The 25066-nt window shown below is 40.9% G+C and overlaps 1 protein-coding gene across 1 annotated transcript; it reads left to right on the forward strand.

The window, feature by feature from the left end:
* Positions 1–11331: 11331 nt before the first annotated feature.
* On the forward strand, positions 11332–13545 carry LOC120051716 (zona pellucida sperm-binding protein 3-like). The gene is made up of 8 exons (XM_038998603.1): positions 11332–11652; positions 11740–11858; positions 11963–12066; positions 12323–12500; positions 12684–12801; positions 12993–13075; positions 13151–13230; positions 13481–13545. The coding sequence occupies exons 1-8, from the start codon at positions 11332–11334 to the stop codon at positions 13543–13545; spliced, it is 1068 nt and encodes a 355-aa protein (XP_038854531.1).
* Positions 13546–25066: the final 11521 nt, after the last annotated feature.

Raw genomic sequence — 25066 nt, forward strand, 5'->3', positions numbered from 1 at the left:
AATAAACAAAACGTACTCAATAATACAGTTGAAAAATGTAAAAAAGTCTATATACAGTGAGTGCAAATGAGGTAAGATAAGGGAGTTAAGCCAATAAATAGGCCATGGTGGCAAAGTAATTACAATATTGCAATTAAACACTGGAATGGTAGATGTGCAGAAGATGAATGTGCAAGTAGAGATACTGGGGTGCAAAGGAACAAGATAAATAAATACAGTATGGGTATGAGGTAGTTGGATGGGCTATGTACAGGTGCAGTGATCTGGTGCTTAAAGCTAGTGAGGGAGATATGAGTCTCCAGCTTCAGTGATCTTAGCAGTTCGTTCCAGTCATTGGCAGCAGAGAACTGGAAGGAAAGGCGGCCAAAGGAGGAATTGGCTTTGGGGGTGACCAGTAAGATATACCTGCTGGAGCGCGTGCTACGAGTGGGTGCTGCTATGGTGACCAAAGAGCTGAGATAAGGCGGGGCTTTACCTAGCAGAGACTTGTAGATGACCTGGAGCCAGTGGGTTTGGCGACGAGTATGAAGCGAGGGCCGCCAACGAGAGCGTACAGGTCGCAGTGGTGGGTAGTATATGGAACTTTGGTGACAACACGGATGGCACTGTGATAAACTGCATCCAATTTGTTGAGTAGAGTGTTGGAGGCTATTTTATAAATGACATCGCCCAAGTCGAAGATCGGTAGGATGGTCAGTTTTACGAGGCTATGTTTGGCAGCATGAGTGAAGGATGCTTTGTTGCGAAATAGGAAGCCAATTCTAGATTTAATTTTGGATTGGAGATGCTTATTGTGAGTCTGGAAGGAGAGTTTACAGTCTAACCAGACACCTAGGTATTTGTAGTTATCAACATATTCTAATTCGGAGCCGTCCAGAGTAGTGATGCTGGACGGGCGGGCAGGTGCGGGCAGTGATTGGTCGAAGAGCATGCATTTAGTTTTACTTGCATTTAAGAGCAGTTGGAGGCCACGGAAGGAGAGTTGTATGTCATTGAAGCTCGTTTGGAGCTTAGTTAACACAGTGTCCAAAGAAGGGCCAGAAGTATACAGAATGGTGTCGTCTGTGTAGAGGTGGATCAGAGAATCACCAGCAGCAAGAGCAACATCATTGATGTATAGAGAGAAAAGAGTCAGCCCAAGAATTGAACCCTGTGGCACCCCCATAGAGACTGCCAGAGGTCCGGACAACAGGCCCTCCGATTTGACACACTGAACTCTATCAGAGAAGTAGTTGGTGAACCAGGCGAGGCAATCATTTGAGAAACCAAGGCTGTTGAGTCTGCCAATAAGAATGTGGTGATTGACACGGGCGAAGGCCTTGGCCAGGTCGATGAATACGGTTGCACAGTAATGTCTCTTATCGATGGCGGTTATGATATCGTTTAGTACCTTGAGCGTGGCTGAGGTGCACCCATGATCAGCTCGGAAACCGGATTGCACAGCGGAGAAGGTACGGTGGGATTCGAAATGGTCAGTGATCTGTTTATTAACTTGGCTTTCGAAGACTTTAGAAAGGCAGGGCAGGATGGATATAGGTCTATAACAGTTTGGGTCTAGAGTGTCACCCCCTTTGAAGAGGGGGATGACCGCGGCAGCCTTCCAATCTTTAGGCAGCTCGGACGATACGAAAGAGAGGTTGAACAGACTGGTAATAGGGGTTGCCACAATGGCAGCAGATAATTTTAGAAAGAGAGGGTCCAGATATGCCAAATCCGTTTCAAATCGTGTTTGATGCATTTCACACAACTCCATGAAACACCTCTTATTCCTCCACACATTCATAAAAATCCATAACAGATCCACCATAATAGAAGTGGAAAGGGTCCAACGGATTTGCAGACTTCAATTCTTCTGGAGTTCTCCAGCTGTAAAAAAACTGAAACAAACAAGTAAAATTATGCAAATGTTCAACTGCAAGACATGGTGAGAATTTGGAAAAAATAAAAATGCAATACTTTTGATTTTCAGTAAATACTGTGAAGGACTTAGGTCATAAAATAATTATATCCAGCTTTTGTTCGGTATGTTTAATTATTTCAATGCAAAAGCTTTCAAATGAGATTTGTTTAACCTTTCATAACAGAGCACTGGGTGTAGCAAGTTAAACTCCCCAATCTCTAGGCAACACTAAACCCATTATTACATTAATTAACCCTTATGTCTTTGCCTTTTTGCAGTGCTAGACAAATATTACAACAGAAACTTTATCATATTGAATCAATAGAACATTTGATGTAAACCAAGAACCTGACAGTGTTAAGTGTACGATAACAAAGTTCCGTTTTTTTTAACGCTTTTGAGTAATTTTTTGAAACACTTTTTTGATGGCTCTAATTTGCACCTCTGGGGTGTTGCGTCTGTCATTGTGTTCATCGCTCTCTGAATAATACACTCGCTCTCTGTGAAATAATTATAATGTTAAGGAAACATTTGAACGGTGAAAGCTGACCCGAGAGCAGCGCTGCCTTTCAATCATATCCTCTTTTTCTTATAGATGACCACTGGCTTATAATGCCTTGTAAATTATAGTGCATGTGTTTCCCCCTGCCCACATATCTGTGTTTAATATTAGGCTACATATACAGCCAAAACATTAAGGACTGGCAGTACATCTGTGTCAGTCTCTCTTCCTCTCTCTCTTTTTTCTTCTATTGAATTTGATATAACACCATCTGTGTTTGTCCTAGAACGATGGGATTAGTTTCTGTGGATGCAGACAGATTTCCAGCATTGTGGTTCATTTGACAGGCCCTCCGATGAGTGAATTACAATTTCGGTAGGACTTTTCAGCCTCAAATGGTGGTGGATATGTCATGTAATCCTACACCAGAATCCCTAGTTAATACAGTCAAATATGATTTTATATATTGACAAGTCAAATGACTGCTCTATCAATGGAAATGCAACTCCTCAAATATGGACGGCAGGCAAGAGGTGAGATCAGATGTGACCACTAGCCCATGAGAGGGCAGATACGTGGCTCTTCCTCTTTGCTACAGTTCAGAACCCCTAGTAGCCTCACTGGCTGAAGAGACAATGACATTTTTTTGTTTAAATTTAGAAGGGAAGCAAATAGCCTAAACATTGATAAAACAATTAAAATACACAAACTGCCACCAACTTCCCCTTTAACAAATTCATTTGGATTATTTAGCATTCATGCATTCAATGTTTTATTTGAATAGGCCTACATGATGACTTGTGTTTAATAAAAATAACTGTATACATGTCTAGTAGATGGCTATTGCCTTACCTATGTGTCATAAAAGCCAATCTAATGACTTCTTAACTTCTACTTCATCACAATCCCGGATCCGGGAGCACCCCCATCAGTAAAAAAGCTGACTAGCATAGCCTAGCATAGCGTCACAAGTAAATACTAGCATCTAAATATCATTAAATCACAAGTCCAAGACACCAGATGAAAGATACACATCTTGTGAATCCAGCCATCATTTCTGATTTTTAAAATGTTTTACAGGGAAGACACAATATGTATTTCTATTAGCTAACCACGATAGCAAAAGACACAACTTTTTTTTCCCACCATTTTTTTCCTGCATAGGTAGCTATCACAATTTCGACCAAATAAAGATATAAATAGTCACTAACCAAGAAACAACTTCATCAGATGACAGTCTGATAACATATTTATTGTATAGCATATGTTTTGTTAGAAAAATGTGCATATTTCAGGTATAAATCATAGTTTTACATTGCAGCCACCATCACAACTATCACCAAAGCAACTAGAATAACTACAGAGACCAACGTGAATTACCTAAATACTCATCATAAAACATTTATGAAAAATACACAGCGTACAGCAAATGAAAGACAAAGATCTTGTGAATTCAGCCAATATTTCAGATTTTTTAAGTGTTTTACAGCGAAAACACAATATAGCATTATATTAGCTTACTACAATAGCCAACCACACAACAGCATTGATTCAAGCCAACAATAGCGATAACGAATAAACCAGCAAAAGATATTAATTTTTTCACTAACCTTCTCAAACTTCTACAGATGACAGTCCTATAACATCATATTACACAATACATATAGAGTTTGTTCGAAAATGTGCATATTTAGCGGCACAAATCGTGGTTATACAATGAGAATAGTAGCCAAGCTGCCAACAAAATGTCGGGAGAAATCTTGGGAGAGGCACCTAATCTAATCATTAACTAATCATAAACTTGACTAAAAAATACAGGTTGGACTGCAAATGAAAGATACATTAGTTCTTAATGCAACCGCTGTGTTAGATTTTTAAAATTAACGTTACTACGACATACAGCGTGCGTTAAAGCGAGACCTCACCGAAATTAACTTTTACTGCCTCAGAAACCCGGATCCGGGATCACCCCCCACCCCCCCACACTGATTAGCATCACTAGCATAGCGTCACATTTAAATAGTAGCATCTAAATATCATTAAATCACAAGTCCAAGACACCAAATGAAAGATACAGATCTTGTGAATAAAGTCACCATTTCAGATTTTTAAAATGTTTTACAGGGAAGACAAAATATGTAAATCTATTAGCTAACCATGTTAGCAAAAGACACCATTTTTCTTTGTCCACCATTTTTTCTCAACACCAGTAGCTATCACCAATTCGGCTAAACTAAGATATTGATAGCCACTAACCAAGAAAAAACCTCATCAGATGACAGTCTGATAACATATTTATGGTATAGGATAGGTTTTGTTAGAAAAATGTGCATATTTCAGGTATAAATCATAGTTTGCCATTGCAGCCACCAACACAAATCTCACCAAAGCGACTAGAATTACTACAGAGAGCAACGTGTATGACCAATTTACTCATCATAAAACATTTCATAAAAATAGACAAAGCATAGCAATGGAAAGACACAGATCTTGTGATTTCAGACAATATTTCAGATTTTCTAAGCGTTTTACAGCGAAAACACAATAAATCGATAAGTTAGCATACCACATGTGCAAACATTACCAGAGCATCGATTCAAGCCAAAGAGAGCGATAACGTAATCATCGCCAAAATATATAAATTTTTTCACTAACCTTCTCAGAATTCTTCCGTTGACACTCCTGTAACATCATATTACAACATACATATATTGTTTGTTTGAAAATGTGCATATTTAGCCATAAAAAACCGTGGTTATACAATGAAAATAGTAGCAAATCAAGCCTCAACATGTCGGACGCCATCTTTCATAGTGATCTAGTTTAATCGAAAGCTAATCATATACTTGACTAAAAAATACAGGGTTGACAGGAATCGAAAGACAAATTAGTTCTTAATGCAATCGCTGATTTACATTTCTAAAATTATCCTTACTGTGCAATACAGGGTTCGCCAAGCGAAGCTATAGCAAACAAAATGGCGGATTATGCGTTTAAAATATTTCGACAGAACAACGATTTATCATATTAAATATTTCTTACTATGAGGTGATTTTCCATCAGATTCTTGGGCAATGTATCCTTTCTTGGGTCTAATCTTCTTTTGGTCGAAAGATGTCCTCTGTCCGTCGAAATGCCCACTAACGTTCGACCGGGACCCCGAAACGTGCCCAAAGCTTCAAAGAGCATCACATATAAATTCCTCAAAATCGCACTAAACGGATATAAATTGCTATAAAACGGTTTAAATTAACTACGTTATGATGTTTCTAACTCCTATATCGAATTAAATTACAGACGGATACATTTCACGTTGATAACCGAGCCTTTGAAAATGGCATCCGGAGGTCCCTTCCTGCGTAATGGCCAGCGTCGAAAAGGGGGCTACTCTCACTCCTTGGTCTTTTATAACCTCTGAGAGCTACGCAGAAAGCCCATTCCACTTCTCATTGGTTACTGACATCCAGGGGAAGGCGGGTGCAGTTCATGTCGTTCCATAGGATATACACAGACTTTTAAAACTGATCTGAAATCAGAGCTTCGCTCTCAGACCATCGCAGTACCTGTCATGGATTTCGCTGTAGAAAGAGTTCTGGGTCACCCACAGACAAAATTCCAACGGCTATAGAAACTAGAGAGTGTTTTCTATCCAATAGAATTAATAATATGCATATTGTACGATCAAGAATTGAGCACGAGGCAGTTTAATTTGGCGACACCCGGAAAAAAAAAATGCTAACTGCTCCCCCTATTGACAAAAGGTTAACCTGTCTAGGACAGGGGTTCCGCTAGCGGAACTCCTCCCACATTCCACTGAAAAGGCAGAGCGGGAAATTCAAAAAAAATTTTTTTTGAAATATTTAACTTTCACACATTAACAAGTCCAATACAGCATTTGAAAGATAAACATCTTGTGAATCCAGAAAACATGTCCGATTTTTTAAATGTATTACAGCAAAAACACCACGTATATTTATGTCAGCTCACCACCAAATACAAAAGAGGACAGACATTTTTCACAGCACCGGTAGCATGCAGGTAGCATGCACAAAGCCAACCTAACTAACCTAGAACCAACCTAACTAACCTAGAAACAACTCCCTCAGATGACAGTCCTATAACATGTTACACAATAAATCTATGTTTTGTTCAAAAAATGTGCATATTTGAGCTATAAATCAGTTTTACATTACTGCTACCATCATAGCTACCATCATAGTTACAGTCAGAAATAGCACGGGAGCAGCCAGAGTAAATAGACACCAACGTCAACTACCTAATTACACATCATAAAACATTTCAGAAAAATATATGGTGGATAGCAAATGAAAGACAAAGATCTTGTGAATATAGCTAATATTTCCGATTTTCTAAGTGTTTTACAGCGAAAACACAATATATCGTTATATTAGCTTACTACATTAGCTAGCACACAGCATCATTGATTCTAGTCGAACGGTAGCATAGCACAGTTCGACAGATATATGAAAAAGCATCCCAAATTGGGTCCTTATCTTTGTTGATCTTCCATCAGAATGTTCTCCAAGGGGTCCTTTGTTCAGAAACGTCTTTATTTCGATCCAGAACGAACGATTTCCCTCTTGAATTAGCAAGCACACTGGCAGTGCGACGCTAACCTCTCCATCTTGACAAAATTCTTGCGTCGCATCACGTCTAAAGTCCAGAATAAATTTCAATAATATAATTAAAATATATTGAAAAAACATACTTTAGGATGCTATTGTGACATGTATCGAATAAAATCGAAGCCAGAGATCATATTCATCAATAACGAACGTTTTCCAGGAGGCGATACCAGGTCCAAATTCGCGCCTCCCAAAAAAAAAAAAATGGCGGTCCTCTCAATCAAAGAGGTTGTATTCAACCCCTGAACGAGATAATCACCTCATTTCTTCTCTCACTTCCGCATGACACCCAGGGGAAGGCGTATGGCGTGTTTCTACAGTCATAAGTGACAAGCCCTTTTATAGACAAGCCTTTGAAGAGAGACCTCGATATTGGAAATCTCACTTCCGGATAGGAAATGTCCTGTAAAAATAGTTCTGTTTCACTTAGAGAAACAATTAGAACTGTTTTAGAAACTAGAGAGTGTTTTCTATCCAATATTAATAATAATATGCATATTGTACGAGCAAGAATTGAGTAGGAGGCCGTTTTAAATTTTGAACGATTTTCCCCAAAAGTGTAAACTCCACCCCTAATCCTTAAGAGGTTTTAACACCTATATCGAATAAAATCAGAGCCGGATATATCTAAGGCCTATAACGGGAGCTTCCCAGAACGCCATCCTGAGGTCTGTCTTGCGTCGTGGCGAATGATGAAAAGAGTGCACCCCACGTTCCCAGACCCTTTATATGGCCTCATATCTGCCTAGCAACTCCATTCCAATTCTCACTATTTGCTGACATCTAGGGGAAGGCGTATGCAGTGCATCTCGACCAATAGAAGACATGCAAATTAATAAACTGACCCCAGAACAGCCTGCCTGATTTCAGATTTCTCACTTCCTCACAGGAAGTTTGCTCCAACTTGAGTTCTGTTTTACTCACAGATATAATTCAAACGGTTTTAGAAACTAGAGAGTGTTTTCTATCCAATAGTAATAATAATATGCATATTGTACGAGCAAGAATTGAGTACGAGGCAGTTTAATTTGGGAACGAAATTTTTACAAAGTGAAAACAGCACCCCCTATTGAGATCTTAAGCTATAGGGCAAGTATAGTGCAAGTTTTGATTCCTAATGATGCCTCACATTTAATTATTTGCAAACAGGGACAGTTTCGTGAAAACAAGACACACTGATTTCGCATTGAAGAAATAGGATAAGATGAAAACATGCACTATACAGTTGAAGTCGGAAGTTTACATACACTTAGGTTGGAGTCATTAAAATTAGTTTTTCAACCACTCCACAAATGTCTTGTTAACAAACTATAGTTTTGGCAAGTGGGTTAGGACATCTACTTTGTGCATGACACAAGTTATTTTTCCAACAATTGTTTACAGACAGATTATTTCACTTATAATACACTGTATCACAATTCCAGTGGGTCAGAAGTTTACATACACTAAGTTGACTGTGCCTTTAAACAGCTTGGAAAATTCCAGAAAATTATGTCATGGCTTTAGAAGCTTCTAATAGTCTAATTGACATCATTTGAGTCAATTGGAGGTGTACCTGTGAACCTCAGAAAATAAAATGTAGACCTGGTTCATCCTTGGGAGCAATTTCCAAAAGCCTGAAGATACCACATTCATCTGTACATACAACAGTACGCAAGTATAAACACCATGGGACCACGCAGCCGTCATACCGCTCAGGAAGGAGACACATTCTGTCTTCTAGAGATGAATGTACTTTTGTGCAAAAAGTGCAAATCAATCCCAGAACAACAGCAAAGGACCTTGTGAAGATGCTGGAGGAAACAGGTACAAAAGTATCTATATTCACAGTAAAACGAGTCCAATATCGACATAACCTCAATGGCCGCTCAGCAAGGAAGAAGCCACTGCTCCAAAACCGCCATAAAAAAGCTAGATTACAGTTTGCAACTGCACATGGGGACAAAGATCGTACTTTTTGGAGAATTGTCCTCTGGTCTGACGAAACAAAAATAGAACTGTTTGGCCATAATGAACATTGTTATGTTTGGAGGAAAAGGGGGGAGGCTTGCAAGCCGAAGAACACCATCCCAATCGTGAAGCACGGGGGTGGCAGCATCATGTTGTGGGGGTGCTTTGCTGCAGGAGGGACTGGTGCACTTCACAATATAGATGGCATCACGAGGAAGGAAAATTATGTGGATATATTTAGGCAACATCTCAAGACATCAGTCAGGAAGTTAAAGCTTGGTCACAAATGGGTCTTCCAAATGTACAATGACCCCAAGCATACTTCCAAAGTTGTGGCAAATTGGCTTAAGGACAACAAAGTGAAGGTATTGGACTAGCCATCACAAAGCCCTGACCTCAATCCTATAGAAAATGTGTGGGCAGAACTGAAAAAGCACTTGCGAGCAAGGAGGCCTACAAACCTGACTCAGTTAGACCAGCTCTGTTAGGAGGAATGGGCCAAAATTCACCCAACTTATTGTGGGAAGCTTGTGGAAGGCTACCCGGAACGTTTGACCCAAGTTAAACAATTGAAAGGAAATGCTACCAAATACTAATTGAGTGTATGTAAACTTCTGACCCACTGGGAATGTGATGAAAGAAATAAATGTTGAAATAAATAATTCTCTCGACTTTTATTCTGACATATGGTAGTAGAATGACCTTATTGAATAGCTCAGTGACTTAACGTGGCACTGTCATAGGATGCCATCTTTCCAACAAGTCAGTTCGTTACATTTCTGCAAAGCTAGAGCTTCCCCGGTCAACTGTAAGCGCTGTTATTGTAAAGTGGAAATGTCTAGGAGTAACAACAGCTCAGCCGTAAAGTTGTAGGCCACACAAGCTCACAGAATGGGACCACTGAGTGCTGAAGCGTGTAAAAATCAAGTTAATTACAACTGGGGTTGGATTGAAAACCTACAGGAGGGTAGAGTAGTGCTCCAAGAACAGGGTTGGAGATCCCTGTGCCTAGTTTCCCAAAAGCATCTTTAGGCAAAGCGCGTTGTTAGAACCTTTGTAGGAGCATAGTTAAATCTATGAGCTGTTCCCCAAAACCATTATTATTAAGGTGCACTTGATAAAACTCGTAAACAAATGCTTGCCTCAGAACAGCTAAGTGCATCCAGACATTCTTTTTTGGCCTCCTGTGTCACTTTATACACAGAAGATCTCCGCTAAACATAGAATCACATGGTTTATCTTATCTCTATGACTGCAGATAACTTCAGTACAAAGTTGACTACAAAATAAAGTTGCCTGTGTCTTTGCAATTGATACCAACATGACATAAAAATATTCTTCAAATGAAAACCGCAACCATTAAAATAAAGAGTGGGCCTATTTCAATCATATTGAAATACATTTCATATTCTATTGTGCTAATTGTAGACTGTCTGTAATTTGCCTCAATATATTTCATGATGTGTAGCCGAACGCGCACAATGGGGCAAATTTGTGATTTAATGCATTTTGATTTGGTAAGCATTAGAATAACCTGCCTCAATATTTGCAGCCATAAGGTGGTAATATCTCTCTAGGAATTGATCCGTCAATTCAAATGTTAAGACACATTTTGAATGGAGAAAGTTTGCACTTTCTTTCGATCCCATCAGTAACAACACATTCTCTCGGCGTGTTGTTTTGGGAAACACGTGTTACAGCTTCGGCCGTTGTGGGAAAGATACATCATTAAAAAAAACTCATAAGGCTAAAGTGGCCAGAGTGATGTCATACTTCTTCCCCATCCCTAGCTAACACAGCTGATTAAACTAGTTGTATTTTAAACTAAAGATTATGATTAGTTGATTATTGGAGTCAGGTGTGTTAGCTGGGGCTGTGTGACACCAATCAGGCCCCCCAGGACTGGAGTTGACCATCCCTATTATAAATGAAGATACTTGACATTATTGAGATACATCCAATTCAGATTGTAGTATATGTGCAGCCGTGTAACATGTCTGGAACATCATTAGGTAAATCAAACAAGGGGTGGAGTCACACTAAGACAAAGGGATACAAAATGGCTGTTCAGAGACACTGTAGGTATTGTATATGTCAAAGAAATATGTACAATTGAGACTAGAAACTTGAGAATAATGGCGCTCTGTATTACATTCCTCCTACTTCTTACCTTTGGCTGTTCAGCTACAGTTCAGCAGCTTTATCGGGAAGCGGAAGCTCGGAGTCAAGCTGCACATGCCCCTGGGAGATTTGTTCCACAGTATAGGCCTGTTCAAGAACCAGCCAGATTTCAACCAAGGCCTGTGCAATGGCCCGCCAGGGTCCAGACACCGATGCAAGTTCAAAAACCTTTCCTCCAGTCAAAGCAGACCTTCAATGAGCCTTTGACCTGGAGATATCCTGAAGATCCAGTCAAAGAGGTGCAGTTGGCTATTGATGAGCAGAGACCGCTGCCTGTGCCTGCCAGTAGCGTTGCAGTTCAATGTGGGGAGACTGCTGCTCGTGTGGAAGTCAAGAGAGATCTGCTCGGTATCGGCCAACTCATTCACCCAGCGGATCTTACTTTGGGAGGCTGTGCTGTCACTGGGGAGGATACTTCCGCTCAAGTTCTGATCTTTGTCACTGAGCTGCACGAATGTGGCAGCACTCTGACGGTAACATTGAGCATTAGCGTCGTTATGACTTTTCTAGGTTGACTACCATTGATTTTCTGACAATGCCGTTTGCTGCTCTGATTCCAGATGACTGAAGATTCACTTGTCTATGTCTTCACACTCCGTTATACACCAGCCACCCTGGGCAGCAGCCCCATTGTTCGGACTAGAGAAGTGGTGTTCTGGGTTGAGTGCCACTATCAAAGGTGAGTTGACTACACCTGCAATGTTTTTTCTTTTTCTTCAGTTCAATCAACTTTGGATACACTTCCTTGGCCATTTGGTTTCACATTTAAAGACTCCTTTACAGAAATCATGATGTGAGCAGTGATTCAGTGAAGCCCACCTGGAATCCCTATGCCTCCACTAAGGTTGCAGAGGAGCTCCTCTACTTCTCCCTGAGGCTAATGACTGGTGAGTAACGGCTTGTCCTTGCCTTATTGGCATTGCTCTTGACAGGCATTGACTTAAGTGCTGTCTCTGCACTTGTTTGTAAACTATGGTGGTGCCAACTGGCAAATGTAACCGCCACTGAGTTATTGGAATGAGGTGGCTACCCCAGAGTACAAAAGGATGGCAGTTATATTTGCCATGATAAAACCACACTGCTGATAAACTAGAGCAGGGTCTGACTTGGAATGAGTATTAGACTGTTGCCTTGTCTTCGCAGACAACTGGCAGTTGGAGAGACCCAGCAAAGAGTATGTCCTTGGAGATAATATTAACTTTGAAGCTTCTGTCGTCCAGTTCTACCATGTGCCCCTCCGAGTCTTTGTGGACAACTGTGTAGCCACAGTCATCCCAAACACCAACACTGTCCCAAGATATGCCTTCATCGAGAACCGTGGGTGAGTATCCTTTGTAAGGTACTTGATCTAGTTCAAGGACTAATCGTTTGCTTTAATCTGCTAAGGAAAGCATTTCCCATTCCCTCCACCTGCCCACACTTCAGATCAACAGCCATCTTGAATGGCATCCCTCCAGAGTTTCAGCAGTGTAGGTAGCCTAATTTTGATTTTTGTGGCCTTCAGTTGTCTGGTCGACACCAAGCTGACAGGCTCCAGGTCCCAGTTCATACCTCGCACCATGGATGACACTCTCCGGTTCCAGATAGAAGCCTTTAGGTTTCATGTTGTGAACACTGGCTCAGTGAGTAGTTAATCCTGAGATCTTCTGCAAATTAGCTTTGGAATGTCCACATTAATAGAATTGGCAGGTTTGAGCTTCAATCATAAATTAAGTATAGTATGGCCAACATGACGTTGCTTTAAATTGGTGTCAAATCTACTAATTCTTATGTGGTACCAATGCTGAGACTTCAACACATGTCATTTCAACAGCTATACGTTACCTGCCTCCTGAAAGCCACAACTGCTTCAGCCCCTATTGATCATGAGAACAAGGCTTGTTCCTTCTCGAATGGGTAAGTCTGGGTATATATGGCAGGGTGTGCACTTTGCTTGTACGTGTACTATATGCAACACTCTCTTTTCAGTAGATGGCGCGAGGCCAGTAAGAAAGACCAGGTGTGTGGCTGTTGTGACACAGACTGTGGCATGAGAAGGGAACCGGATCCAGGTACATGTTCACTTCAGTCCAGTGTTGCTCAATCCATTCCTGGATGCCTCCCTGGGGTGCACATTTTTGTCCTACTCCAGTACCTAGGTACTTGATTCACCTAAACCTTTGGCTAAATTGGCGGTCAGTGCTTGGCTGGAACAAAAATGTGCACCCACTGAGTCACCCAGGAATTGACTGAGAAACAATGCTTTTGTGAAGTTTGATTCTTCTGAATTCTCCTTATATAGACATGGTCTTCTGCTCTTAGGTTTCCAGTGGGAGCAGGACATTTCTGTTGGTCCTCTCAACATAAAGGAAAAGCTTCTTGATTGATGGCGTAATTCTCAACTGGACTGACTTTGCTGCCCAAATGCATTCTGGATGATAAAAAAATATATCTAGATTAAGGTTTTTGTCTTGTGCATTTTGTTCATTGACCAGCATGAGCTTTTGTAATGTGTAACCCAGGTCTAAAAGGAAGTTCCTTAACTCCCTGATTCTGTATTTTGAAAGTTAAGATATAACTTGATTGTTGACATAATGTTTAGGTAGGAAACTCAGCAAAAAAAGAAACGTCCCTTTTTCAGTACCCTGTCTTTAAAAGATGATTCTTAAATCTGAATAACTTCACAGATCTTCATTGTCAAATTTTATTAGTCAAATCAAATGTATTTATATAGCCCTTCGTACATCCGAATGGCTATATAGCCTAAAACCCCAAACAGCAAGCAATGCAGGTGTAGAAGCACAGAGGCTAGGATAAACTCCCTAGAAAGGCTGAAACCTAGAGAGGAACCAGGCTATGAGGGGTGGCCAGTCCTCTTCTGGCTGTGCCGGATGGAGATTATAACAGAACATGGCCAAGATGTTAATGTTCATAAATGACCAGCATGGTCAAATAATAAACACAGTTGTCGAGAGTGCAGCAAGTCAGCACCTCAGGAGTAAATGTCAGTTGGCTTTTCATAGCCGATCATTAAGAGTGTCTCTAGAGTTGAAAACAGCAGGTCTGGGACAGGTAGCACGTCCGGAGAACAGGTCAGGGTTCCATAGCCGCAGGCAGAACAATTGAAACTGGAGCAGCAGCACGGCCAGGTGGACTGGGGACAGCAAGGAGTCATTATGCCAGGTAGTCCTGACGCATGGTCCTAGGGCTCAGGTCCTCCGAGAGAATTAGAGAGAGCATACTTAAATTCACACAGGACACCGGATAAGACAGAAGTACTCCAGATATAACAAACTGACCCTAACAAACTACTGCAGCAAAAATACAAGAGGCTGAGACAGGAGGGGTCAGGAGACACTGTGGCCCCATTTGATGATACCCCCGGACAGGGCCAAACAGGAAGGATATAACCCCACCCGCTTTGCCAAAGCACAGCCCCCACCCAACTAGAGGGATGTCTTCAACCACCAACTTACCATCCTGAGACAAGGCTGAGTATAGCCCACAAAGATCTCCGCCACGGCACAAACCAAGGGAGTGCCCCAACCCAGACAGGAAGATCACGTCAGTGACGCACCCCTCCTAGGGACGGCATGAAAGGGCACTAGTAAGCCAGTGACTCAGCCCCTGTAATAGGGTTAGAGGCAGAGAATCCCAGTGGAGAGAGGGGAACCGGCCAGGCAGAGACAGCAAGGGCGGTTCGTTGCTCCAGAGCCTTTCCGTTCACCTTCACACTCCTGGGCCAAACTACACTCAATCATATGACCCACTGAAGAGAAGTCTTCAGTAAAGACTTAAAGGTTGAGACCAAGTCTGCGTCTCTCACATGGGTAGGCAGACCATTCCATAAAAAATGAGATCTATAGTAGAAAGCCCTGCCTCCAGCTGTTTGCTTAGAAATTCTAGGGACAATTAGGAGGCCTGCGTCGTGTGACCGTAGTGTAGGTATGTACGGCAGGACCAAATGGGAGAGATAGGTAGGAGCAAGCCCATGTAACGCTTTGTAGGTTAACAGTAAAACCTTGAAATCAGCCCTTGCCTTAACAGGAAGCCAGTGTAGGGAGGCTAGCAATGGAGTAATATGATACAATTTTGGGGTTCTAGTCAGGATTCTAGCAGCCGTATTTAGCACTAACTGAAGTTTATTTAGTGCTTTACCCGGGTAGCCGGAAAGTAGAGCATTGCAGTAGTCTAACCTAGAATTAACAAAAGCATGGATACATTTTTCTGCATAATGTTAGGACAGATCATTTCTGATTTTTGCAATGTTACGTAGATGGAAAAAAGCTGTCCTTGAAACAGTCTTGATATGTTCGTCAAAAGAGAGATCAGGGTCCAGAGTAACGCCGAGGTCCTTCACAGTTTTATTTGAGACGACTTTACAACCATCAAGATTAACTGTCAGATTCAACAAAAGATCTCTTTGTTTCTTGGGACCTAGAACAAGCATCTCTGTTTTGTCCGAGTTTAAAAGTAGAACGTTTTCAGACATCCACTTCCTTATGTCTGAAACACAGGCTTCTAGCGAGAGCAATTTTGGGGCTTCACCATGTTTCATTGAAATGTACAGCTGTGTGTCATCCGCATAGCAGTGAAAGTTATGCAGAGCCTCAGTCTGACGCCATTAAAAGGTCATTTACCACATTCACAAGTGCAGTCTCAGTGCTATGATGGGGTCCAAAACCAGACTGAAGCATTTCATATACATTGTTTGTCTTCAGGAAGGCAGTGAGTTGCTGCGCAACAGCTTTTTCTAACATTTTGCGCCGAATACAACAGGTATATAGACCTTACAGTGAAATGCTTACTTAAACAATTAATTAACATGCACCTGTGGAACGGTTAAGACAGTAACAGCTTACAGACAAGGGCAATCAAGGTGAAAGTTATGATAACTAAAGAGGCCTTTCTACTGACTCTGAAAAACACCAAAAGAAAGATGCCCAGGGTCCCTACTCATCTGCGTGAACGTGCCTACAAGAAGGCATGAGAACTGCAGATGTGGCCAAGGCAACAAATTGCAATGTCCGTACTGTGAGACGCCAACGATAGCGCTACAGGACGGACAGCTGATCGTCCTCGCAGTGGCAGACCACGTGTAACATCTGCCTGAGTTACACCAGGAACGCACAATCCCTCCATCACTGCTCAGACTGTCTGTAATAGGCTGAGAGAGGCTGGACTGAGGGCTTGTAGGCCTGTTGTAAGGCAGGTCCTCACCAGACATCACCAGCAACAACATTGCCTGTGGGCACAAACTCACTGTCGCTAGACCAGACAGGAATGGCAAAAAGTGCTCTTCATGGATGAGTCACGTTTTTGTCTCACCAGGGGTGATAGTCGGCTTCGCGTTTATCGTCGAAGGCATGAGCATTACACCGGGTCCTGTACCCTGGAGCGGAATTGAGGTGGAGGGTCCGTCATGGTCTGGGGCGGTGTCACAGCGTCATCGAACTGCGCTTGTCATTGCAGGCAATCTCAACGCTGTGCGTTACAGGGAAGACATCCTCCACCCTCATGTGGTACCCTTCCTGCAGGCTCATACTGACATGACCTTCCAGCATGACAATGCCACCAGCCATACTGTGTGTGATTTCCTGCAAGACAGGAATGCCAGTGTTCTGCCAAGGCCAGCGTAGAGCCTGGATCTCAAGCTCAGCACATCTGGGACCTGTTGGCTCGGCGGGTGAGGGCTAGCCCCCTCCCCCCCCACCCCAGAAATGTACGGGAAATTGCAGGTGCCTTGGTGGGAGAGTGGGGTAACATCTCACAGCAAGAACTGGCAAATCTGGTGCAGCCCATTAGGAGGAGATGCACTGCAGTACTTAATGTAGCTGGTGGCCACACCAGATACTGACTGTTCCTTTTGATTTTGACCCCCCCCCCTTTGTTCAGGGACACATTATTCCATTTCTATTTGTCACATGTCTATGGAACTTGTTCAGTTTATGACTGTTGACTTATGTTCATACAAATATGTACACTTTAAGATTGCTGAAAATAAACGCAGTTCACAGTGAGAGGACGTTTATTTGCTGAGTTTATATCAACAATGGACTGATGAAACGAATACCTGCATTTTTGGGTGGAGTGTTCCTTTTAACCGGTCATCTTCAGTAGTGAGGCAAATGTACACATTTCAGGGCTTGAAATTGCCCTTTCTCATGACTTAAATATTGATTAACATTTTTTTTTTTAAATACACTGCTGGTGGGGCTACCACTCATAGGAACCATCGGATATTTTATTTGAACTAAAATGTGACTTGCACAATTTCCCATGAACCTCCTGGGGGGGAAGTGGTCTATTCCAATGTTCTATATCCAGCCCATTAAAATTAATCAATGGACTGCAACAATGCAAATTATATTTTAGATTGTCACAACCAATAGTAATAAAAGTACTAGTCTCTACCAAACCATTACATTAGTCTTGTTTAGTTACAGGGTGTATTCCTGACTAATGGAAAAGTAGTCAACACTTTTAGTTCAGGAACTGTGGGTTTGATTTAAAAAGGACTTAATACTTTTGAGTGGGCAGGGACAAATAGGAAATACATGACCTTTCGGTGTTGATTAGAGTAGCTATACCGTAAAAGCTGTCTCGATTATATGTAATGATTTACGAAACCCTGAAATGGGGTCTTTGCAGGCTTCGTAGTGGTGAATGCATTGTGTTACAAGCTCATTTGCTGGTATTTTTAGGAAGTGTTTGAAATAATTTGGTCTTTTTGGACCGTGGTGCTGCATTGTCATGTCAGTGTTACATCAAACAGAACTTTAGTTGTCATTTAGGTCTAGAATGACTGTAATTGTCCCATTTTATCAACAGTGCTGAAGCTATTGGGTGTTGAGGATTTACAATCTGGTTGGCTTTTTAGTTTGTCAAGGCTGCCAATATGCCAATTCCGTTTCATATCGTGTTTGATGCATTTCACAGAACTCCATGAAATACCTCTTATTCCTCCACACATTCATAAAAATCCACCATAATAGAAGTGGAAAGGGTCCAACGGATTTGCAGACTTCCATTCTTCTGGAGTTCTCCAGCTGTAAAAAAACAGAAACAAACAAGTTAAATTATGCAAATGTTCAACTGCAAGACATGGTGAGAATTTGGAAAAAATACAACTTTTGATTTTCAGTAAATACTGTGAAGGACTTAGGTCATAAAATAATTATATCCAGCTTTTGTTCGGTATGTTTAATTATTTCAATGCAAAATCTTTCAAATGAGATTCGTTTAAGTTTTCATGACAGAGCAATGGGTGTAGCAAGTTAAAACATCTTATGGCTGGGATCCCGGGATCGATATGACAACAGCCAGTGAAAGTGCAGGGCGCCAAATTCAAAATAACAGAAATCTCATAATTAAAATTCCTCAGAAATACAAGTATTTTACACCATTTTAAAGATAAACTTGTTGTTAATCCCACCACAGTGTCCGATTTCAAAAAGGCTTTACGACGAAAGCACAACATATTATGTTAGGTCAGCACCTGTTCACAGAAAAACAGCCATTTTTCCAGCCAAAGTCACAAAAAGCAGAAATAGAGATAAAATGAATCACTAACCTTTGATGATCTTCATCAGATGACACTCATAGGACTTCATGTTACACAAGATATGTATGTTTTGTTCGATAAAGTTCATATTTATATCCAAAAATCGCAGTTTACATTGGCGCGTAATGTTCAGTAATGTTTTGCCTCCAAAACATCCGGTGATTTTGCAGAGCCACATCAATTTACAGAAATACTCACAATAAACATTGATAAAAGATACAAGTATTATACATGGAACTTTAGATAAACCTCAACTTAATGCAATCGCTGTGTCAGATTTCAAAAAAACTTTACGGAAAAAGCACACCATGCTATAATCTGAGTACAGCGCTCAGAGCCCAAACAAGCCATGAAGATATCCGCCATGTTGTGGAATCAACAGATGTCAGATTAGCAATATAAATATTCACCTACCTTTGATGATCTTCATCAGAATGCACTCCCAGGAATCCCAGTTCCACAATAAATGTTTGATTTGTTCCATAAAGTCCATAATTTATGTCCAAACACCTCCTTTTTGTTTGCGCGTTCAGTACACAATCCAAACTCACGACGCGCGGGCAAGTACATGCGAAAGTTCAGACGAAAAGTCATATTACAGTTTGTAGAAACTTGTCAAACGAAGTATAGAATCAATCTTTAGGATGTTTTTAACATAAATCTTCAATAATGTTCCTCACGGAGAATGCCTTTGTCTTCAGAAATGCAATGGAACGCAAGCTAACTATCTCCCGTGAACGCGCCTGGTCAGCTAATGGCACTCTGCCAGAGCCCTGACTCAAAGAGCCCTCATTCCCCCCTCCTTCACAGTAGAAGCATCAAACAAGGTTCTAAAGACTGTTGACATTTAGTGGAAGACTTAGGAAGTGCAATATGACCAAAATCCCACTGTATCTTCGATAGGCAATGAGTTCAAAACCTACAAACCTCAGATTTCCCACTTCCTGGTTGGATTTTTTCTCAGGTTTTTGCCTGCCATATGAGTTCTGTTATACTCAAAGACTTCATTCAAACAGTTTTAGAAACTTCAGAGTGTTTTCTATCCAAATCTACTGATAATATGCATATATTAGCAACTGGGCATGAGTAGCAGGCAGTTTACTCTGGGCACCTTATTCATCCAAGCTACTCAATACTGCCCCCAGCCATAAGAAGTTAAACTCACCAATCTCTAGGCAACACTAAACCCATTATTACAATAATTAACCCTTATGGCTTTGCCTTTTGCAGTGCTAGACAAATATTACAAGCTTTATCAAAATTATTCAATAGAACATTTATTGAGATAAACCAAGATCTTGACAGTGTTAAGTTTACACTAACAAAGTTACGTTTTTTTAAACATTTTTGAGTAATTTATTTTACACTTTTCTATGGCTCTAATTTGCAGCTGTGTTGTTGCATCTGTTATTCTGTTAATCGCTCTCTGACAAAGACCCTCGCTTTCTGTGAAATAATGTTCAGGAAACACTTGAATGGTGAAGGCTGACCCAAGAGCAGCTCTGCCTTTCGATCCTATCAGTATCGACACCTTCTTCAACGATACACATAGCGACCCTTCTCTCTGCGTGGTGTTTTGGGAAACGCTTGTTACGTTGTAGGAAAGATGCATCGTTAACCTCTAATTCCTCCCAAACCCGGATCCGGGAGCACCCCCATCAGTAAAAAAGCTGACTAGCATAGCCTAGCATAGCGTCACAAGTAAATACTAGCATCTAAATATCATTAAATCACAAGTCCAAGACACCAGATGAAAGATACACATCTTGTGAATCCAGCCATCATTTCTGATTTTTAAAATGTTTTACAGGGAAGACACAATATGTAAATCTATTAGCTAACCACGTTAGCAAAAGACACCACTTTTTTTACTCCACCAGTTTTTTACTCCATCAGTAGCTATCACAAATTCGACCAAATAAAGATATAAATAGCCACTAACCAAGAAACAACTTCATCAGATGACAGTCTGATAACATATTTATTGTATAGCATATGTTTTGTTAGAAAATGTGCATATTTCAGGTATAAATCCTAGTTTACCATTGCAGCCACCATCACAACTCTCACCAAAGCGACTAGAATAACTACAGAGAGCAACGTGTATTATCTAATTACTCATCATAAAACATTTCTTAAAAATACACAGCGTACAGCAAATGAAAGACACAGATCTTGTGAATCCAGCCAATATTTCAGATTTTTTAAGTGTTTTACAGCGAAAACACAATATAGCATTATATTAGCTTACCACAATAGCAAACCACACAACAGCATTGATTCAAGCCAAAAATAGCGATAACGTATAACCCAGCAAAAGATATAAATTTTTTCACTGACCTGCTCAGAATTCTTCAGATGACAGTCCTATAACATCATATTACACAATGCATATAGAGTTTGTTCGAAAATTTGCATATTTAGCGGCACAAATCGTGGTTATACAATGAGAAAAGTAGCCAAGCTGCAAAGAAAATGTCAGGAGAAATCTTGGGAAAGGCACCTATTCTAATCGATAAGTAATCATAAACTTGACAAAAAAATACAGATTGGACAGCAAATGAAAGATAAATTAGTTCTTAATGCAATCGCTGTGTTAGATTTTTAAAATTAACGTTACTGCGCAATACAGCGTGCGCTAAAGCGAGACCGCACCGAAATTCATGGCGGAATTATTATTTGACATTTGTCAACATAAATACGAATTAACAGCATAAAGACTGCTTACTATTTGCTGAGCTTCCATCAGAATCTTGGGCAAGGTGTCCTTTCTCCAGAACAATCGTCTTTTGGTTGAAAGATGTCCTCTTCTCCTGTCGAAATAGCCGCTAACGTTAGCTATGTGCCGGAAAGGTGTCCAACTCCTGATAGCGCGTCACAAAGAAATCCCAGAAAATCGCAATAAACTGATATAAACTGCTATAAGTCGGTTTAAATTAACTACCTTATGATGTCTTTAACAACTATAACGAATAAAAACATGACCGGAGATATAGAACTGCTAAAACGAAAGCTTTGCAGGACGCCATTGTGATGTCCCTCTTGCGCCAGGCGCCCCGTTGAAAAGAACGGTACTTCTGTTCCATGGTCTTATATAGGGCCCCAGATGGTGCAATCCACTCCATTCAAATTCTCACCGCTTACTGACATCTAGAGGAAGGCGTATGCAGTGCATGTAGCCCCATAGCTTACATGGGGACTTAAAAACTGACCCTAGAACAGGGACCTCGATTTCAGAAATCTCACTTCCTGACAGGAAATGTGCTGCAGAATGAGTTCTGTTTCACTCAGAGAAATAATTCAAACGGTTTTAGAAACTAGAGAGTGTTTTCTATCCAATAGTAATAATAATATGCATATTGTACGAGCAAGAATTGAGTACGAGGCAGTTTAATTTGGGAACGAAATTATTACAAAGTGCAAATAGCACCCCCTATTGCCAAGAGGTTTTAAAACACTCAGAGGCCTCCGTTCCATCGCTATCGGGAAACCGGGCCCAGGTCTACTGGAAGCTGAGTGTACCATCTCTAGACGATGTTTTCTCACATTGTTTCACGTGTTCCTAAATTTGCATTTCCAGTTTGCTTGTTTCTCTTTTATTTTGCTATTTATTCAGATGTATCTAATAATTAGCATGGAAATGGGGCCTCTTTCTGGGAAGAAAAGACCACCTTGCAGAGAGAGATTATTTCTGCGGTATCTTTTTCTCTATGGATGCATATAAAATAATGAAAAGCATTCATAAAATATTTTCGAAGGCACATTAGTCTATGGAGATTGGCAGGTTTTCGCCCATAATAACATGCTAATAATTGGGACTTTCTAGTTGCTATTTATGGAAGTCTAATCAGAAACAATGGGTAAAAAGTTGTGAAGAACAATCAACCAAAATGTTGTTTGTAACACTTTGCTTGTGACCCTTTAATTGTGACCCTTTAATTGTGTTTCTTGGCAGTCATCCACATTGTTTTTATTCACTAATTATCAGAAATTGAGTATGCAGCGTATTCCTACTGTAGTTCGCATGAAATGAAAAGTAGGCCGTAAGTGTTTTTTAAGGGTGGCACTTTAATAAAAATGTAAATGTATTTATCAAAGGCGGAGAGATGAATGTCAGATTAAATGCCCCAATGCACACAGCTCTTGGTGATCCATTGCTAAGGGACATGCAAATCTGTCTCTTTAAAGGCCTGGTGAGAGTGCAAAATGTATCTCCTACCTAATTGGGACCTGTTAGACTGCTTTGATTTTCTCAAATGGCATAGGAACACTGTACACACCAACCACACACAGGGACTCTGACAGACGGACAGCCGGCTGCCTTCTGTCTGTCGGTCTGTCTATATGTTTGTCTGTAATTGCACGGTGCCCTAAACATCCGTTACTGTCCTTTTGAAAATAGTGGCCTTCAAAATAAATGTTTTCCCTGTCTGTGACTGTGCTATTATGATGTCACATAGAATTTAATTAACAAGAACAGTGCTTACTGTATTCCCTTTCCATAGAGCACAATGTCAAGACAGATGTTATTTCCTGCCTTGAAATGTCATGTCCAAAGAAATGGTAAACTTTCTGAAGCCAGATCTCTTAGATATAACGGAAGGGCCCATCCTGTTTCAGTACATGTGTGGTCAAACTGTATGACAGCTATTTTCTAAACGGAGACGTACCCATCAGAACTAGATGTTCAAGTCGCAGACCAACTTCATTCATGTGACACATTTCTGTCATAGTCCAGCCAAGTGTAGAACACTGTGTGACCGAGTCGTTGTGAGACTGGAGGAGGAGAAGGGGACAGAATGGGAGTGTAATCATGGGATGGATGGCCAGGAGCAGAGGTGACTGGAGAAGTGTATGGCTCAGCAGATTCTGCGGGACTGCTCGCTTGTCTTCCGCTGACCCTCGACCTTGTCTGTCCAAACCTCCTCTCCCATGGCCTCCAGAGTGTCCCCGAAAACTCTTACACCCAGTCCTCTGCTCCAACCCTGTGCTGTGGTTAACACTTTCCAAGGATCTTGTTCCTCAACTTCTTAAATGAATGGACTTTTCTCCTAATAAATGTGTTGCAGGCAACATGAATTTAGTCCATTTTATGTGGTAAAGCAGAATGTCTCAGCATCTGTCCTTGTGAGCAGGTGTGTTCCAGTCCTCACTTAATTATGTTAAATTGGTCAATTAATTGACTAATGGTGTGCATATCAGACCACTTGAAGACAGTTAACTAAGGGTTAGGAAAATACACAGGACTTCCGGGACTAAAACCCATCTTTTTAGACAGAGAGACGGATCAGGAAAGGCATGCCTACAGGGATGACAGAGTAAGAGGTAGAGGGAGAAAGACAGATGTTCAGAATATAGTTGTTTTGTGACAGCCTCTCAAGGGTCCTCCTATATGCAGGCTGTTAATTATTTAGATGCAGTTGTGTTTTTCCTCTCCTCCTTGATTAGTCCCGGCTGAGTGACTGTGTGTCTTTTAGGGTCCCCAGGGAAGGCTATTCCAATGCAAGGTCGTAGGGTGACGAGTCTTAACAGAACAGCGGACATTGTTTTATGTTGGTCTTAAAGACATAATCCCACATTTCCTGGAGTCAAACACATACAAAAAAACATTCAGAAGTGGTCGCACCAAGTTTGCTTGTGCTTTTTTTCCAGAGGAAATAAAACGTTAAAAGCATCTGCTAATTGGCCATATTTCTTAAGAACTTGTGCCCAAAACTTAGACAAGGATTGGCTAATCACTGAAGATGAGTAGGATGTGGAAGAGAGGGGGCGTGCTTGCTCTACACACAGCCACACCAGAAGAGGTCTGTTAGAAGGGGTCTGTTGTGTCCCAAAATCTAATCCAATCCCTCATCCACTTTCAGGAGCATGTTCGTGTTCCTCTGGTGGCCTCGTTTAAGCTGTCCACCTGAGGCTCACACACTGACACCATCTCCTCCATTACCCCACATACCCATTTATTAGTAATTTAGGCCTCTATTAAATCTGCATTGCGGAAGTTCAGCTTTACAGCATGATTGAAATTTAAAGGCAATGTTCCTACTTTAGCGACGACTGCATCATGGTAAATGCTCCATATGTTGGCTCAATCTGAAATAGCCTCTAAATATCTATTGCGGAATCTGTAACGCTTCAGCGTTACAGCAGATTCAAGGTCTTTCTATAAACTAGGGTACCAGTGAGGATGTCCTACACTGGACAGACAACTTGTTACAGCTGTTGATAATTCATTGATAATAATTTTGTTCATGTCATTACATTAAGATATAAGGGGATCATAGCTATATCAATCAAATTCACTAGCTGATTTAGAACCTACAGTATGTTTAATCCTTTATCATGAT

The sequence above is a fragment of the Salvelinus namaycush genome, chromosome 8, assembly GCF_016432855.1.
Source record: "Salvelinus namaycush isolate Seneca chromosome 8, SaNama_1.0, whole genome shotgun sequence".
Taxonomy (NCBI): domain Eukaryota; kingdom Metazoa; phylum Chordata; class Actinopteri; order Salmoniformes; family Salmonidae; genus Salvelinus; species Salvelinus namaycush.

Bases quoted from the DNA above. Each gene is read 5' to 3' on its own strand.
- LOC120051716 (XM_038998603.1), top strand. From the start codon at position 11,332: ATGCAAGTTCAAAAACCTTTCCTCCAGTCAAAGCAGACCTTCAATGAG. The intron at 11,653-11,739 runs GTAACATTGAGC...CTCTGATTCCAG, and splicing joins AATGTGGCAGCACTCTGACG to ATGACTGAAGATTCACTTGT. The intron at 13,231-13,480 runs GTACATGTTCAC...TTCTGCTCTTAG, and splicing joins GAGAAGGGAACCGGATCCAG to GTTTCCAGTGGGAGCAGGAC.